Here is a 19,117-nt window from a genome sequence, read left to right as displayed (position 1 = left end):
TTTAGCTGTACCCTGCATCTTCATCAGAGCAACAGTTCAAAAACTAGACCCGCCAGCAGGGCCCCATGCGCGTTTTGTGTTTGTGATTAGACACATACACACATGCATGTACACAAACACTCAGGAAATGAGACCCAATCTTACTGATCATTTCTCTGATCTCACTTTTGAAGGAAAAGGAACATTGGTACTCTGGGACTTTCACCTGATTTTTAACATCGATTTTAAACCTAATGACTGGGGTTTGTCACACTAAGACAGTTCAGGTAAAGTTAAGCAAAATGGAAATGATTAGTTGATTTATTGATTCACTGATTAAATGCTCAGCACAAATTGATCCGGAAAATGTTTTAATTATCATCTTTAAAATTTACTAAAACATTTTTTCTACTTCCAGACCATCAAATGGGAAAAAATTCCTGCTTCCTTCTGTTTTTTTTTACTGTAGTTGAAACTCTCAGGTCTCAGATGTTGCAAAAGGGCTTCCACAAATGATCTCTTAAGCAAAATAAAAATGTCTATGATGAAAAAATCTGTTGTTTATTGTTTCCAGTTCAAGTTTTAACTACACAACACACTGATCTTCTTTTTGATTATCTGTCAGCACTAAACCCCTCCTGGCTGCTACATGAGGGTGCTTTAAACAAACGCACTGACTGTATTTTTGATTTTTACATGGGAGTCAATAGAGCAAAAGTAACAGCTACAAATTTGCCCAGAAAGATCTCTGATGCGGAAAGACAGAGGAGTCGTTGCTGTTCATGACCCAGCAGACTAACTCATCCAATATTCACATGTGTACAGGAACACACACACACACACACACACACAAGCATTGAAATACACAGACAAGAAAGTATGGGCTATTAAATTCTCATTACCATGACAACACCAGGACTGAGTGACCCTCAGCAGTGAATTGTGGGATAGATTTTGTTCCCTGCAAGTCAGGAGCAACTCTGCTTACTCATCTGACCACAGCTTCATCTCTTTCCCCTTGATGTCTCCTTCTCCTCTTACTGTTAACTGAATATTTGTGTGGGTGTGGGTGGGTGTTGTGGACAGATCATCAATAAGTCTGATGGTACTCTGGGTGAAAACTGGTTAAATACTAAAGGTGGTCATACCAAATATTGACTTTCAAGCTCATTTGTATTGTGAAAACTCAGTTTTTACCTTACATACTGTACTTCCACCCACTGCACCTATTTGCCACCTTCCAAGACTGGATCAAGACTTTTGTGTAATTTAACAATTGAGTTGACTGAGTGTGTGCATGTCATATGTTGCATGTGCTAACAGGCATGACTCCCGGTGATACAGGCAATCAGTTTTATGAGCAGAGCACCCATAAATCTTTCTACATTTATTACCATCTTTCATTTTAAGTCTTTGATCTTCTGTGACCTCCCCCTCTGGCTTTGGATGTGTTTATGGTTGTCTGAAAGGACACGCTGATTGAAAGAGCTCCAGAGAAACTCAGCGTGAAATGTCCCAGTTGATCATCAACCTTACTTTGTAGTGATTAACTGGTAAAATGGGGCAATCCAAAATAAGGCCTCGGGGCTATATTTAGTTCTCAGCAAGTTCTATAAATGGTCACACAAAGACAAAAAAGCATTGTGTGGTCAGATACATGGACAGATATGCATCACAGAATAGTTTTTAGGTTACATGGGATCACAGGGAGTATTTAGTCAATGTTTTGTATTTCTTTAAATATTTATGAGGTTGCATTCTTACGAAAAAATTCATTTTTTCTCTGATGGAGCAGATGGGTCATCCTTTGAATCCACCTCTATATGATAACATTCAAGCTTGTGACCAGGATAAACTAAGGTTTTGGGGTTTTTTTTAGTTTATTCTGGATTTTTCCCATTTATGATGTGACAGTGATTTCACAGACATAATATTCTTCACTAACAATCCCTTGGGTAAAATAAAGGAAAAGTAAAGTAAGGAAAATGTATGAAAAATGCCTGCGACTGATTTACCACTCTGCCTCCAACAGTCCCATTATGAAGAAGGCTTTTTGTTCCAGATATTACTGCAATCATCCTCAAATATCAGCAGCTGGGTAACTTTTAGGAGTTTCATATACAATCTTTTATTTATCTTTTAGTCATCAAATATGTTAATCAAATTAGGTTTCATCTCTTTATTAAAACAGTCTCTGACTTGTAGATATTTAAAGAAATAATTTAACAAGTGGATAAAAGACTCGCAGCCCTCGTTGTTAGCCAGAGCCCTGTAAGATCGTATAATGTGCCCACTGGCTATTTTTCTTTTATGAAAATATTTAAACATGTCTCTGTCTTGCAATAAATCACCAAAGTATTATTAAAAGTATTATTGCAGTTGCAGTAAAGTATTATTACTGCAACTGTAGCAGTTTTGTTCACATTTAAATGTTGGTTTGCATGCTTTTACAATAATAAGAGATACACACACAGGCTTGGTGTAATGAATCTGAAGTTATTAAGTCTTTCTAATTTGATTTGTTTCAAATTACTCATAAATACCAAATCTCTGCCAGCAGAGGACAAATACTTATTTTAGCAATGCTCACTGAGATACTCACCAACACATAAAGACAAACCCAGTTAAAATCAGACACAAAGACTTGAAATACAAAGCCTCATTTGACTCAGAAACCTCTTTGAGTTAGCGCTAACAAGGTTTTGGTTTGTTTAGCAACAGATTGTTTAACTTCAGATTGAGAACAGAATATGAACAACAGTCACCTCAAAGTGCTTTATACAAGAAAAGACAAAGAAAACCCAACAATCGCCCAAACCCCTGTGAGCAAGCACTTGGCAACAGCAGGAAGGAAAATCTCCCTTTTAACAGGAAGAAACCTACTAAAGGACGAAGCTAAGGGAGAGGCAAACATCTGCTATGACTAAACTATAAGAGAGAGTTAGAGTTTCATAATAACTAATGATTAAATATAGTTGTAATGCATAAACACACACAAGGAAAAAAGAGATCAAGGAAGAAGAAATGCTCAGTGCATTCTGGGAAGCCCCCCCAGTAGCCTAAGTATATTGCAGCATAATTTAGAGACAATTCAGGAGCACCTGAGTCAGTCCTAACTATAAGTTTTATCAAAAGTGAAAGTCTGCAAAGTATATGTCTTATAAAATCTCTATAAAAACAGCCTCTTGCTTGCATTTTCTTTCAGCCTCCATTTGTCTTCACATCTGTATTGATTATTGGCTGCACTGTTGGTGATGACCATTAACCTTTTAGTTTAGTAAAAGGCTTTCTGTCTAGTGCCCATTTGCATGTCTGGCTGCACAATATTAAAGCATTTACAATGCACGGACAACAGAGATAAGAGTGCAGACTGCAAAGACAGAAAAATGAGTAACGAGTTACAAAGCAATTTTCCTGTAGTATCAGAAAAAGAAAAGGTACAGTGGAAATAATAAATACAAAGAAGCTGAGCCACTGTGGTTCTACTGAGAGACGATTTGTGCATCCTGGTGTCAGAGTTCACTCCTTGGGGATGGTGAACAGAGGAATGAATGCTGCAATCATGAATTCATGAGCACTTTCAGAGTGATGTATGTGATGTCACCTGATCTGTATGAGTCAGGCAACAATGTTTGTGGCCCTGAAATCATAAATCCCAGAAAGAAATATGTTTTCATATTTCATTTAAGGTTTGAGGGTGGTGGGCTGGCCTCTTGTAAAATGTACAAATATACATGTTTAAACTATCAGCAGACTATTTCATTGATTCCTGCTGCTGTGGGCTCTTATAGAGAGATCGCAGTCTCTTCCAATGAGCTGTGATTCCATTGATACATAAATTTATTTTTAGATATACATATTTTAATTTTTACATTGTATCTGGCCTGACTAACAGAAAAGGCAGGGATTAGGAATGTTTCTATTCAGGTTGCACATGTAACACGAGCATATAAAACAATCTAAGCTTGTCAGCATGTCTCCAATTTTGTAAAACGTGAACAGGAAATTGATATCAATATGATCTTATGTGCATGTTGTTTTAGGATCTTGAGTTTTCAAATCATCTGTTGAAATAAAAATGGGTGGAGACAGGTTTATTAATGTGATTGAATATGTGACTTCATATAAGATGTTTCAACATCAGTTTATGTGTAGATATTTAGGCTACGCGCAGCTATATTAAAACAATATGTAAGTACATCTATTATTTTACAAACCCTAAAAGGCATTGCACTATTAGGCCTCCTGGACATTTTGCAGAGATGTTTGCAGTGTAAGGTTGCACCCTGTGTGAATTGCAAACACCCCCATGTGTGCAGATTTATGCCAGCTGTGTTGGGTTTACATGCATGCATGTACAGAAAGGGGTTCGATCTAATTAAGTCGCTTCAGAGGGATGACTTCATCATGATTTCCTTTCTCCCTCCCCCTACTCAGACCCCGCCACTGCCACACCCCACTCCTGCACCATTCATATTACATGGCAGTAGGATAGCACGTCTTTGAACCAAATTAGCTGTCATTGCAACCCCTTAATTCCCAACAGACAGTGGGGGTAATTTAATCAGTCGGCTATAGCCTGCAGGAGAGCACGCATGCAGACATCCAAATTCATACAATAGAGAAAAATTATTTTATCATCTGTCTCTTGTGACCACACAAACAAATGCTTTAAGTGAGTCTGGGGAGATACTTTCTTCTCTTTGCTACATCAGCCCCGCCTTTGGCAACTTTTCCTGTACACCTGCCAATAAATAAAAAGAAATTGAAGGAGTTCAGTAGGTAGAGATTTTCTCAAGATTATTATCGCAGCTTTTAATTACTGTCCATACTACATCTGTATCTCAGTTAATGTTTAGAGTTCATCTGAGCTTTGTTGTGACCGACTTTTTCTACTGGATTAAGTTAAATGAAGCCTAATCCTAATGAGCGCATTTGAAATTACCCAGATCGCTATAATAACTGGATTACATGGGCTCCCCCTCATTTAAGACACCCCTCCTCTTCTTAAAAATATCAGGGGGGAAAATAGGATGAGATGGGTTGGGTGAAACTGGCGAGACTGAAAATGGCTGAAAAGCAATAGGACGACTTTGATGACTTTGTGCATTTGAGCATTTCTTTCTATTGTAACTCTTTGTGGTCTTTCTAACTTAAACAGACCCTTGTCTCACAAATTCAGGGAGTGGACATTGGTTAATGAATCTGTCATTATTAAGTTAAACACACACGCACACAAGCACTGGTGTTAACAGTGTAACTAATGACACATGCACTGAACAAAAGCCCAGCTGTCACTCTAGAGGCTTAACAATTATGCATGAATATTCATGGCAGCCACGAGAGCGACAGAAGGTGAGCTTGGCTTTGCAAAGCGTGGTCTTTGTGGAAGTCAGTGTGGAGTCAGCTCTTTCACCTCATCTCATTTAGCTTTAACAGCAGCTTTAGGAGCCTGTTATTAATTTAGTATGGTTAACAAAACATGTCATAACTTCTGAATTAATGCTAAAAAATAATTTAAGAAAATAAGAGTCAGAATCTGCTTGACTAACAAAGTTAGAAAACCTTGCACTGATTTGCTCTCAGTCATATTATTATTGCTAAAAATGGAAATTCATACGGAAACCCGAATTATGGCTTTCATTTTTGAAGATACCTTAAACGTTTCTCTTTAGTAAAACTGCATGCAGCTAAAACCAGGTGGGCAGCTTTATGTATTTCTTTATCAGGTTATGAGGATCAAATCACACTCTGACCACAACCTGCTAACGTTAACTTCAAGGAAAGGTAGAATTGTCTTAAACGAACTGCTGCTAGTAGTGATTTTGTTTATTATTACTAATTTTGATTGACATTTAATGACAGTTGTTCTAATACAGTTGTTAACCATTGATTGGGTTTCATTTATGTACGTGTATTGTTTTTCTGCACAAACACATACATATGGGCACTGTATATTTTTATGTATTAAATTTTATTGTATAGAATATACAATTGAAAGAATAAATGAAAAAAATATCACAGCATGACTCTACTTTAAACGGCCAGACGGTGGTAGTAATCAGCCATTTAATTAGAGCACGTTGACTACATGGTGAATCGTTTAGATAGGCCGTGTCAGTATGAGCCTGCCTCTAGGGAAATCCGATTGGCTGACGTTATGCCATGAGAGAATTCCGTTTCTTATTGGACAAGATACCCTTCACTCCGCGGTGACGGACTCCAGACGGCTAGCTGTTTCGAAAATGAAACTGGCTTACCTCTGACTTTGATATGTAAAGACGAGAAAACGAAAATAAAACGCTTCTTTAAAAAATTTCAGGCGATTCACTCTTGCGGCCGGACACAGCGGAGGCTCAAGACACAAACGGTAAGGATAAGATGATGCGAGAGACGGGGGGGGACATTTTTTTGGGAGTCAGGCCTTTGCTGTCAAACCACGACAACAACAACACCTGATTCGCTTCTCCTATTTTAGCTTCAAGCTAATTACGGTTTACTTACAAGCGAGTGTAAACATGTGCAGACGTGTTTGTTGACCCCTTCTGACGAAATACTGCTTAATTCTCTGTCCAAGCGGTTTGTTGTGGTTTTAGATAAGACAAGCAGGAGAAAGGCTCACAGAAAACTGCTCCTCCTTTTTTTTTTTTCTTTTTTACAGCGGGATATGTTCAGCAAACACCATACCAGTTCGGGGCGTGTTGTACTGGAATGGGGGTATGTATATTTCGTATTTCCTGTCATAGATATGTCTATATTTTTTCTTGGTGTATTTTTAGGGGCCTCTTATAAGCTACCTATAAGCAAAGCCATTACACCACAATGTGTTGTTTATCGTGTGATAAGGAACAGCTTACATGTAAAATAAGTCTTTCTTACGTCATGAGGAGTGTTGGTCTTCTTTTCATGTAATTTTTGTGGGGTTTTCTGGGGGCTTTGGGCGTTGGTGTCACGGCTGTAACACAATAGTCAGACCAAAGCTTGGAGGACTGTGCTTTTGTTTGGTTTTACTTGGTCATTCGGGTATATTTATTACTTTGTGTCGCATTCAGACATTCTAAAATTGTTGCTGGTATCTAATGCATAAAGATATTGCCCTATCTGCTCTATGGACATATTTTATATATGCACTTTAGGCCAAATTTTATCTGCTTCCAACATGTATCATGTAAACAGAGTGCATTTTGACCAGTAGACCTAGTTTTGAATTCCCGAGTAAGTACCTACATTCATCTTCTGTCTGTGATCCTGACCTTTGGCCTTCCTTCCGAAGGGTCAGCAAAAATGGCATTTATCTGTACAGTCAATAATGAATAAACCAATAAAGAGTTATACTTGAGGTTAATTCTGGTGGACTTTGTGGATGTTGTAACCTGTATAGCGTGTTTTCTATAATGTATGGGTCTCAAATTTAGTTGATCTTTAACCAAGATAGGAGGTGTGGTCGTACATATGCAGTGATATTTATGCAGAAAATGGAACTTAGCAGTGAAACCTGGTCACGTTCTTTAAAATTTAGAGCCATAACTCTCTCCCCTCCTTTCTACAGTCTGTAGCAGCAAGTTTGACAACTCGGTGAGACTGAAGCTGCTGTCGGTATGGCGCACTTTGACACAGAATACCAGCGCCTGGAGGCATCATACAGCGACTCTCCCCCGGGAGAGGAGAACCTGTTGATGCATGTGCCTGAAGGAGTTAAATGTATGATACATGTGCACAAATCACAAACAAATATAAGACTTTTTCAAAAACGCATGCCCCTTTTGTCTTATATTCACAGTGATGCCTCAGAATAACAATGTCACTAACTGGAAACAACTCTTTTGCAGCTCAATGGCACCACATAGAAAACCTGGACCTGTTCTTCCAGAGAATATCCTTTGAAATAATTTTGGCACATTTCTTGCTCACCACATTCTGAATTGCGCTGCACTTTCTTACCGCAGATGGATTTAGGATATTCCTTAACACTTATTACGTCTATAATCTGCATCAAAAGAATGGATTCACTTGTATGCTGCTCGGAGAGATCTTTGAGCTGGTGTATGTATTCTCTTCATCACAAGTTGTATTTTTCAGCAAATATAACATTAACTTTTATCTGTAGAGTATACTTTGTCTTATGTTTGTCTTCATATTTTCTATTTCTTCCTGTCTTTCTTCTTTACCTGGCACCGCTCGCTTTCTTTCTCTATGCAGTCAGTTGCTGTTTGTGGTTGGCTTTACAGTATTCCTTGCTAACTGTGTGGATTATGACGTCCTCTTTGCCAACAAGTTTGTAAATCACACCGATTCATCTAAAGTCACCTTGCCAGATGCATTCCTCCCAGTGGATGTCTGCAGTGCAAGGTGAGTCTAAGACTCTGTATTTGTTAAAATGTCCTTATGGTGTTTTTTGCATAGACAGTGCTCCAGCTGTAGTTCAAAACAATAATAATATTTACCGTATGCTGTGCTTGGTGGAGCCCCTTAGTTTATTGACTGCCTTAAACTACACATTTTAGTCCCTCTATCTTTGAGACAACTTTTTCTGATTGGTTGCAACACCTCAAACAGAAGATTTAACAGCAGGTGGGTGGGGCATCTATACTCACAGCCATGGCTTTGTGTGGCTGAGATGACCATGTCAAGGACATCTGCCCTAAATGATGTCATACAGAGACTAGATTAAAATAGAATATCTGACATCAAGCTTTTAGAGCAGTCTGAGGTTTATGTTTACATGCTGATGTTTTGACCATTTTAGATATGAGAATCCAGACAGAAAATGAGGAAAACATAAAAGGTCCACTTTAAGTCTACCTTAAATCTTCACTATATTATCTTCAGAAAATATTGTAAAATAAAGCCTCCAGTTTTCTTTATTTTTCTGATAAATATGACATTTTGTTGAAGCACTGCTTCAATACTGGTAAATAATAACATGTCTTTTGGTCTACAGAATCCGAAACAATGCATTTGTGATCTTTGTGCTGATAATCTCCGGGGTGTTTTGGCTACATCGGCTCTTTAAATTCATCTACAATGTGTGCTGTTATTGGGAGATCCGATCCTTCTACATCAACGCCCTTAAAATGACCATGGTGAGTTTTTTGTGGGACAGTTTGTCCTGTTGACATTAGAAACCCCTAACAATGTCTGTTATTTTTGCCAAGAATAAAGCCCAATTCCTAAGCTTTATAGTGCTTTTGTGCTTCAGTCAGAGCTCCCCTATGCAACGTGGCAGGAGGTTCAGGCCAGGATTGTTGAGATCCAGAAGGAACATCAGATCTGCATCCATAAAAAGGAGCTGACAGAGCTGGACATTTACCACCGCATCCTCCGCTTTAAGAATTACATGGTTTGTATATTTGCAGTGAAATGTTATTAAAGATTTTGGTGGATGAACACTTCCTTTCAGACATAACAAAATGATGTAACCTCAAACCAAACCTTTCTTCCTGTACTTCTCTAGGTTGCCATGGTGAATAAATCACTCCTTCCTGTGCGATTTCGACTTCCTGTACTTGGGGAGTACGTGTTTTATACTCGGGGTCTCAAATACAACTTTGAGCTCATCTTCTTTTGGGGACCAGGTCTGTCATCAGTTATGCATGTGTGCTTTTGTATACGAGTTATATCCTGTGTAAGTAATTGATCTGTTTATGAGAAGAAACCTTTATTTAAACTCTGCTGATTTTGATTGTTTTCATTCCTGCAGGCTCCCTGTTTGAGAACGAGTGGAGTCTGAAACAGGAGTATAAGAGGGGAGGGAACAGGCTTGAGCTTGCAGACAGGCTAGCCTCTCGTATCCTGTGGATCGGCATTGCAAATCTGCTGCTGTGTCCAGTCATTCTTGTGTGGCAGATCCTTTATGCCTTTTTCAGTTATACTGAGGTAAATGGTTTACATATGAATTAACTAAGCCATTTCCTTTTGCATTTAATAGTGACGACAGTGCTTTGTTTTGTTTTTTTATCTGTGTTTGTATGTAGGTGATCAAGCGAGAGCCTGGCTCTCTGGGGGCGAGATGCTGGTCTCTGTATGGTCGATGTTATCTGCGTCATTTCAATGAGCTGGACCACGAGCTCATGTCACGCCTCAGCAAAGGCTACAAGGTCAGTGCACCAACTCATCTCCTGCACATCTTTGATGCTCATACCTACCTTCTTATTTTGTAAAAGCTATGATTATAAAGGCTAATCCGTAAATCTGGCAAATCTGTAAATATATGAGACCAATTGGGATTTTTCCTGTAGATAAGAGCAAGGAAAAAGATTTTTCTGGTGCTTCTCATTCATTGCCTGTAGAGTTAATAATCAACCCCATTTCCTCCTCCTTTCTTCCTCTTCTTTGTACTCTGTTCCTGTTTCATTCAGGCTGCATCCAAGTATATGAACTGTTTCCTTTCACCACTGCTCACAGTGGTTGCCAAAAATGTGGCATTTTTCGCCGGGTCTCTTTTGGCCGTTCTCATCGCCCTGACCATCTATGATGAGGACGTTCTTGCAGTGGAGCATGTGCTCTCATCAATCACACTCCTTGGAGTGTGTATCACAATCTGCAGGTAAGGACTGATGGTGAAATAATTTAATGGGAAGTCTGAATAAGATAAAAACCTAAATTTAAATGTGTTCAGTGGAGAAGAAAAGTAAAATAAAGGGTAGAAAGCAGAATAGCAAGAAACCGCTAATCAGTCCAGCTGTGTAAAACTAAATGAAACTTTATAAATATATAAAATACCTAACAATATTGTAAATTAAATTGCATACATCTGCTACAAACTAAGACTATAGGACCCAAATCTCATCATGTAGAATATCAACCATTAACCCCGAGCCATTTCTTTATTGCCCTTTTAAAGCTACTCATAGTTGTAATCCCTTTAATGCTCTTTTGCATCTCGTTCTTCTTCCTACTTATGCAAGGAAGAGGGATTCCTTGCGTTAAGCAGCTTCTGGCTCTTTTACATCTGAATTCCAAAAGTTAATTTGACACAGTTAATTATTTTGCGCTTTCAGCCATCCAAAACACTGAAAAAAAACTATGCATATGTGTAGTTTATTATGAATGAAATTAATAATTTTTTAAAAATATCCACTTTTACTTTACTTAAACAGTTCATTCTTGTCTAATATGCATCTGTTTTCCAAAGCTTTGTGTCATCATACATATCTCAGTAAATGTGGGGAAAAAAGACCGTCTCCACCACTTGTCTTTCTTTCTCTACAGGTCATTTATTCCTGATAAACATATGGTGTTCTGCCCTGAGCAGCTGTTGCGGGTCATTCTGGCTCATATCCACTACATGCCTGATCACTGGCAAGGCAATGCACACAGATACGAGACCCGAGACCAGTTCTCCCAGCTGTTCCAGTACAAAGCAGTGAGTACAGAAACTTAACTATGAATAAACCTTTCTAAATGCATTTATTTTTTCAAATTATACACTGAACATGTCATTACCTGAAAACTGACTGAAGGACAATTAATGGAAGCCAATCATTGTTTTTTAAAAAAACAAATTACCGGTATGTACACATGTTCTGCTCCTGCTTACCTCTGCCATGATAAAGGCCTTTTAACACATGCTTTTTCCAGCCATTCTTTTGTAGATTTGCTGGTGTGTTTGGGAACTATGGCCTGTTACAAGGGACGAGCTTTAGCTTGAAACCTCATATTTGACGCTAGAATACTTTGGAATACAGAAACATTCAGGCGCTCACGCTTGCTTATGATCAATCAAGTGCATTTGATTAGCAGCACTTGGCTGCCGCTTACCCTTTTAAGTGATATGGAAGCAATAAGGGAGCACATGGGTATTCATACACTCCTCCTGCATTTTAGCTTTGTTTATGTTAAATAAATAATGACATGGTGTAATATCCCGTGTTTTTGTAGCTCATCTAAAGTTACCTCATTTTAAGACTTGCTGAGGCCCAGATTATTTTTATTACTTCCTGATATGTAAAATCTTAGAACTGAGAGAAGGTGCACTTTCTTTTTACCATGAAAGGCTTCTGAAGATTTTCTGCTATTTAGCTGTTAATTACCAGAGACTATGGCCTGAATACACACACCACCCACCGCTAATAGTGAGCTTCACAATCACTGTCATTTGCATTCATGTCTCGTAGGGATTGGAAAATTAGCAGATTCTAGCTATTGACTGTGGGGGTCTTTAGTCCCATGCTGAGGAGCATATTATCACTGCTTGTTAGGAGTAATTTACTCTTCCCTTGAAGATTTTTAGTGCTGAAAGCAACGTTGAAGTTTAAATTTGAATGTGTTCAAAAAGAATAAATTTAGCATAACACTTTCCTCGTTTTCAGTGTGCAGTTTACGCTTTGTTTTCCTCCAGGTGTTTATTCTAGAGGAGCTGTTAAGTCCAGTGGTGACTCCCATCATCCTCATCTTCTGTCTAAGGAGAAAGTCTTTGGAGATCATTGACTTCTTCAGAAACTTCACTGTGGAGGTGGTTGGGGTGGGAGACACCTGCTCCTTTGCTCAGATGGACATTAGGCAGCATGGACACCCTGCGGTGAGAGACTGTCACAACACAGCCAATTTTATGACTAAATATGTAGATGTAAACACAAAGTGTTTATGTATAAACTATGTGGTGTTATTGATTGATAATTAATCCTCCCTTTGTAGTGGATGTCAGAGGGGAAGACAGAGGCATCTATCTATCAGCAGGCAGAGGATGGGAAGACGGAGTTATCGCTGATGCACTTTGCCATCACTAACCCCCAATGGCAGCCTCCTCGAGAGACCACACACTTTATCAGCCAGTTGAAAGAAAGAGTTCACAGAGAAGCCACAGGGGCTCCTTCAGACACACATCCAATGTCTCTGTCAGAGTCTGAGGTAGGCTGATCAACTACCATGCATACCCAAGTATGAAAGTGGTGATTAATTAATGTAATTACATTTTCACTGGTAAAAATTGATTTTCTCTGTTGTCTTTTCTTTCTTTTTTAGCCACGGAGTCTCATTGCAAACCTCTTGACAGGTCCCTCCACACTGGCCTCAGTTCATTTTGACCGGGATATTTCTTTAGCAAATCATGCAGCAGCTGGCATAAACGATGGGGGGTCCGCCTTACGCTCTCTTTCACCAATTAGCAGCAGCCTCCACTTGAGAGGCAGCTTAAGTGCAGCTCACAGGGCTGCTGGCCATACTAGCAGAACAATGGCAGGCTCAGGGTAGGAAAGATACTCTTTCAGTTATACTAAACTCATGTTCTCCTTCTCTTTGCCATTTCCTTGTGTCCAATTTTCTCCACATTTGTTCTCTCCTCCGGTAGGACCGACGCTCGAACTGTGAGCTCAGGCAGCAGCGCATGGGAAGGTCAGCTTACAAGTTTGGTCCTATCAGAGTATGCCTCCACTGAGATGAGCATCCATGCACTTTATATGCATGAGGTATGTGCGTGCATAACAGAGGTATTATGAATATTTCACAGATCTCATCCATCTTTATCCATCCTCATCTTTCTCGCTTTTATTCCGAAGCTCCATAAACAGCAGTCTCGTGGCGAGATGTCCCGCCACACTTGGCACAGACAGGAGAGCGACGAAAGCAGCGACAGCATCCCAGATGAAGTAAGGAGCGAACCCATTCCCCATTCAAGAAATTTTCCTCGATCGCACACTTTCCCCACCACAGTTCCCAGTCCTAGTGCCATTCCCACTTCAGCTTCAGCCACCAGCAGCACCGCTCTGGGCCAGGAGAGGCCAACAGCACAGAGCAGCAGTCAGAGACACCACAGTGGACCTACAACTGGTATCTATGTTTTTGGTTGCTTGGTATTCTTTTTAATGTTATTAATTTTAAGGTTATTATAATAAATCTTTACTTTTGCAGTAGCATTATTACAATGAATGGAAATATAAATTAATAAACTTTAAGGAAATGTGTTCATTTTAGGAAGAGGTGTGGGAGCTGTGTCAGGACTAATGTGAAAATTTGCCTGCACTGGAAATACTGTAATTCTTCAGTTCTACTTATAGACTGTATAAAAAAGATAGATGTAGAGTCTGGAATTGAAAAGAAAGCTGATGCAAAGTGCTTTAAACCTGCATCCTTTCAAAAGGCCATAAGGAGGCGACTCAAAAAAGAAGCCAGTTGTGGAGAAGTCACAGAAGTGTGTTAAATCTTGACTACCTGTCTGTTTGTTTTGAAGACCCGTTTGGTACAGGGGTAAAGATAGTGAGGTCAGCACGTGTGCCAATGGGGGGATGGGCAGAGGATGGTCAAACAGCGCAACGACACCATGAACCACTACCAGAGGAGAGTTTAGAGGATGAAATGCCTCCTCACATACACAAGGTGAATGCTCTTTCTTTCTGTGTGTGCTATTGAATGTTAATTTGTCTGTATTCACTGCAAGTAAATGAATATTTTGTTCTTTCTCTCACTTTAGGTTACATAATCAAGCCATGTGAATACCTGTATCTGTCCTTCTATAGAGCCCACAACATTGATCCTCATCCAGACCCTTTTCCAGGACTGAACATCTGATCGGACATAATGCAAAAGCAGTAAAACCATCTGAACAGGTTTAGATAGTTATTGCCTTTGGTCATTCGAATACTTTGTGACTTTGCGACATCAATGATATATTTAACAGGCATTTGGAGTAAACATATTTATCAGAAGAGGACCTTCAGGATCAAGTTATTTCTAATAGCCACTGTGCACATCAGATTACACTACACATATTTAACATCACGTGGGATGAAAGTGCGTATGCTGTGGAGACACAGTGCTTGTGAACACCAAGCACTGCTGGAAAGTAAACAGTTTGCCCAAACCAGACCACAGCAGTCCGGACTGTGCTGTCGACCACTTTTGCAAACATGATAACATGAAATAAAGAAAATGAAGAATGTCTCCATAACAATGAAATGTGTTTAGACAGATGCTGTTAAAAACAGAGACTTTCATTGTGTATATTTGTTCTTGTACTGATAGCAGCAGGGTGTGGATTATACCATATACTCTGCATTTCAGCTTGCATTTTGCCTCTTGGAAAAAAAGTATGAAGATCTCAACTCTTATAAAGTTCACATAATATTTTTCATATCATCTTTTAATTTAACCCTTTTCTGCATTAATTGCTTTACAGGAGATTTTTCTAAAAATGTCCCAAAGCCCAGGAATCTGGATGCATTTGCACAAATTGATGTTTGTTTAAAAAATGAATTGTACTGATTTGAGTTCTGCATGCAAACATGCACTGTGTTATCAGGTTATTTCACAGCAGCCCAGGGGAATATTGAATCCATTTTGATGTGTTTGCAGACACTTTAAAATCTGATGTCACCCATTTTCCCCCCATTTAAATATTTGTCAACAGACTTATAGACTAATAGTTCAGTAGGAAAACAAGGCTGTCAAGGCATGTAATATTGACTTCTGCCATACTAAAATCTCCCAAAGTGCATGGACATCACATATTCATCCTTCTGGAGAGTTCAAACTTGATGGCACAGCAAGAAACTCTACCATATCCAGTCAGAGCATGGAAGCACTCTGTTCCCCATGTCAATAAGCCAGGTCTTTACACTGGGAATGATGCACTTTAATAAGTTGCTAATGCAGAGTGTCACTTAACTTGGATTGTTTTGCATCTGTATATTTTCGTACACATATTGTTAAATTATTTTTATTTTTCAAAGGGATGTGCCAAGGTGATGATGAAGTACTGTCGATGGAGACTGTAGTGATTAATGTTAATTTGAAGGCGATTAGCGTTTTTGTTTGTTTATATTATAAATCTTGTAAAATACCAATTTGTACAGCTGAAAATTCGTCTATTAAAAACGATGCAATGAGTTTGTGTGTGCAGTGAAAAACAAACTACAAACATGATCCGGTTTATAATGTGTTATGATGAGTAGGTTGACGGTGACTAACCTTTCGTATTTTAACGTCGCTCTAGGATACATGAAGTTACAAAAGGCTGTCTGCAGCGCTAGCTTAAGTTTAGCTTGCTAGCGTAGTTCGCTGCTAACATAACGGCCGTTTCGTCTTGACATCACGGAAGCTGAAAGAAAAGTTTCGTGAGACTGGTGAAATAAATTGGCGGCGTTCAGTCTGGTTGTAATTCTTATTGTGTCCTGTGCGCCTTGTCGTCAGAGCCCGGATAGCTCAGTCGGTAGAGCATCAGACTTTTAATCTGAGGGTCCAGGGTTCAAGTCCCTGTTCGGGCGTCAGTCTTTTTTCCCTTCGAACGAAGAATGACGAAAAGTTTAATTTCTGCTCTTCGACAAAAATGAACACACGAAAGATATTCATCCCTGCAGCAGACATACCCATTTTAAAGCTGTATGTATGTTTTAAACCTTCAGTCATATAGTTCTTACAAGCTGCTTTGAGCAGTTTTTTCTAAGTTGCCTCAGTTTTTTCTCCTTTTATTAGTTTTGTTTAAGATAGTTTTCCTAAGTGCAGCAAATCTATTCTCTCAAAGAAGTCTACTTAAGATCAGTCATTTGGATCCAGTGCTGAACAGATGAAAGAAGACAAGGAGACTGTGTAGAATGAGGAAATATGCAAAGGAAGAACAAAGAAAAAATGGAATGGTCACCATTCCAAGTAGCCAGATGTCCTGGGAGGCGATGTATAAAACAAAGAGAGAGGTGGCAAAGGGGAAAAAGGCTTGTTGGACGTTTTATATGAGCATGGACACTGAGAAAGGAGAAAATAACTTGTATTAATTGGCTGGAAGGGATGTGCAGCAGGTTAGGGTGATTAATTATAAAGACAAAATTGGTATGAATGAGTGAAGACAATGTGTTGAAAACTTTGAAGAAGTACTTTTTCATTGATGAGCCTTACCACAAATTTAAGTGTATGAGTTGTTAAAGCTGGGTTAAGAAGAGAGATGACGCTCAGGCAAGCAACAATCAGGCTTCGGAAAGAGCAGATGTGACGTTTACTTTGAGAGTAATGATGGAGAAGGTGCAGAGAAGGTCAGAAGGGACTGCACTAGGTCTTTGTGGATCTAAAGAAAACAAGATACGATGGGGTGCCAAGAGAGGAACTATAGCACTGCATGAGGAAGTCAGGAGTGGCAGAGAAGTACGTGAAGATGGCGCAGGACATGAACTGAGGACCTGCTGTGATGGAGATGGTGGCACTGACAAAAAGACAGGACAAGCTGGTGGGAGAGTTGAAGATGTTAAGATTTTAAGCGGGAGTAACCACAATGGACAAGACCAGAAATGAGTATATCAGAGGGACAGCTCAGGTTAAGCGGCTTGAAGACGAAGTTTGAGAGAGAGGCAAGGCTGAGATGAGAAAAGAGGAGGACCACCGAGAGGATTCATGGGTCTATCAAAGGAAGATGAAGGTTAGTGTCTCTACATGTGGAGCAGTGAGAAACGTCACCCCTGGTGGCTGGTGAGCATGTATGGTTTGCTGATTGGAGGCAGTTGTGGTGATCTAGGGGCAAGACTGCAGTGATGCTGATGTTGATGCACAGCCACACTCTTTATTTTGAAATCAGGTCTTACAAACATGATATCCATGGTAACTTGCCTGGAAGTAATGAGAGAAAAAATGTCAATTTGGTAAACAGTGTAGCCATTTTTTCACTTTGTCTCTATGTGTCAAGGTGTTTGTGTCTATTTGCATGCTTGAGAAATGTAGTGTGAAAAGCACAGTGACTGAGCCCACCAGGTGATGACACGGCCACGGACATGGGAGGTATGGCTTGGAGCATGATGTCATGCATCATGGTCTGATCAATCTGGGCTTTTTGTGTCAACATCAGCTACATCATGTTTTTTTATTTTTTTTATTTTTTGATTTTATTTTATTTTTATGTCAAACAGTACCAAACATATACTGTAGCTATACATGATATAAGCAGTGCTGTTACACACCCTTTGTGATGACTGTTTTACAGGGCAGGACTGAAGGAGAAGAATCCAAGGAAGTTGCAGTTGCCTTGCCACGGGGTGCTGCGATAGTTGCAGTGCCAAGAAACGTCACCCCTGTCAAAAGTATCGTGTGGTTTGTCCTTTTTCTCATATATAACCAATAATTTTACAAATTAACAAATCTCGCAAAAAAAAAAATACTACAAGAAGCACATGGATAAATAATTTATTTAAAAAATATATACCGTTTCCTTGTCTTAAAACTCAAATAACCTATATAACACTAGATTAAATCAAACTGCACATTTTCAATTTATTTTGGTGTATATGGGATTTGGGATATAGTATAATGCAGGGAGGTGAAAAGATAACTTTACTTGGGGATTTTACCAGAGCATTTTAAATCAGGGCAGGAAGGGCAGACCAGTGGCTGGTTGATGGAGATGGGTGGGTACTGTGGGTGGATGGTGAGGACCACTAATGAAATGCGACTCGTGCCATGTTTCATTAAAAGCTATGGGTTCTCTGTCGGACTAATATATGAAATAAAAATAAAAGGTTGAAATACAAGAGACAAGTCCTACTTTCATCAGAATGCATGGAGAAATACTTCCATCCAAATCCAAATCCAAGTTGTTCCAATATCTTTTTTATGAAGTACTAACCACACAGACTTACAGCTTGATTTTGTGACTTTTATGTAGAGTTTATATTTTAAGCCTATTTTGTTTAAGTTGTACAGTGCTCTCGACAGCTGAGGTTGTTTTGAATGTACTATAGAAATAAAGTTTGACTTGACTTGGCTAAACTGTACTTCATGTCGTGGCATTTGGAGTAACTCAGACTTTTTTTTTTCAGACAAACTAAAGCCACAGAGTAGCTGCCATGGGATACACCTGTTTATTACTACTGGACTTAACTATGACTTGCATTACCTGCTTGGTCTGGTTTCTCTGCTGCCAAAAAAACTAAGGGTGGGACAGTGAAGAGAACCTTCAAACAATAAAAACATTAAATGTGTCCTATTCTTCTTTTGATTTGTCACATACAAAAGCCTAAAGCTGGGTTCTGAATTATTACTGGGCTTTGTTGGATGGATTTAGTGCTTAAGTGCTGGCTGCTGCTGATGCTCACCTCATTTGGGTATAGTCAAAACCTTTCTAACGTGGCACAATCATTGACTCCTAATAAACGGAAACGCACTGTTTGAGTACATTAGGCACCAATCTTTAATTAATATAAACTGTAGATCGTTGCTTTGCGTTTTT

The 19,117-nt window shown here is 39.2% G+C and overlaps 1 protein-coding gene and 1 non-coding gene across 2 annotated transcripts; both read left to right on the top strand.

Moving 5' to 3' along the window:
* Nucleotides 1-6,173: 6,173 nt before the first annotated feature.
* On the top strand, nucleotides 6,174-15,801 carry atg9a (ATG9 autophagy related 9 homolog A (S. cerevisiae)). Its single transcript, XM_040042398.1, has 20 exons — nucleotides 6,174-6,349; nucleotides 6,641-6,696; nucleotides 7,529-7,680; nucleotides 7,809-7,852; nucleotides 7,958-8,022; nucleotides 8,179-8,328; nucleotides 8,921-9,062; nucleotides 9,179-9,319; nucleotides 9,434-9,554; nucleotides 9,680-9,855; nucleotides 9,954-10,076; nucleotides 10,338-10,525; nucleotides 11,191-11,344; nucleotides 12,320-12,499; nucleotides 12,616-12,828; nucleotides 12,943-13,166; nucleotides 13,268-13,385; nucleotides 13,476-13,746; nucleotides 14,147-14,292; nucleotides 14,387-15,801. Exons 3-20 carry the CDS (start codon nucleotides 7,578-7,580, stop codon nucleotides 14,393-14,395), a joined length of 2,568 nt encoding a protein of 855 aa, XP_039898332.1. The 5' UTR covers nucleotides 6,174-6,349; nucleotides 6,641-6,696; nucleotides 7,529-7,577; the 3' UTR covers nucleotides 14,396-15,801.
* Nucleotides 15,802-16,105: 304 nt separating this feature from the next.
* Nucleotides 16,106-16,178, top strand: trnak-uuu. The gene has a single exon. It is a non-coding gene; the product is annotated as a tRNA-Lys (tRNA).
* The last annotated feature ends 2,939 nt before the right edge of the window (nucleotides 16,179-19,117 follow it).

This window comes from Simochromis diagramma, unplaced genomic scaffold (genome assembly GCF_900408965.1).
Source record: "Simochromis diagramma unplaced genomic scaffold, fSimDia1.1 OVJJ01000304.1, whole genome shotgun sequence".
NCBI classification, from domain to species: Eukaryota; Metazoa; Chordata; class Actinopteri; order Cichliformes; family Cichlidae; genus Simochromis; species Simochromis diagramma.
This window is presented reverse-complemented; position numbering and strand designations above follow the sequence as displayed.

Coding starts and splice junctions, on each gene's coding strand:
- atg9a (XM_040042398.1), top strand. CDS start 7,578: ATGGCGCACTTTGACACAGAATACCAGCGCCTGGAGGCATCATACAGC. Junction 10,526..11,190: donor GTGTGTATCACAATCTGCAG/GTAAGGACTGAT, acceptor CTTTCTCTACAG/GTCATTTATTCCTGATAAAC. Junction 11,345..12,319: donor AGCTGTTCCAGTACAAAGCA/GTGAGTACAGAA, acceptor GTTTTCCTCCAG/GTGTTTATTCTAGAGGAGCT.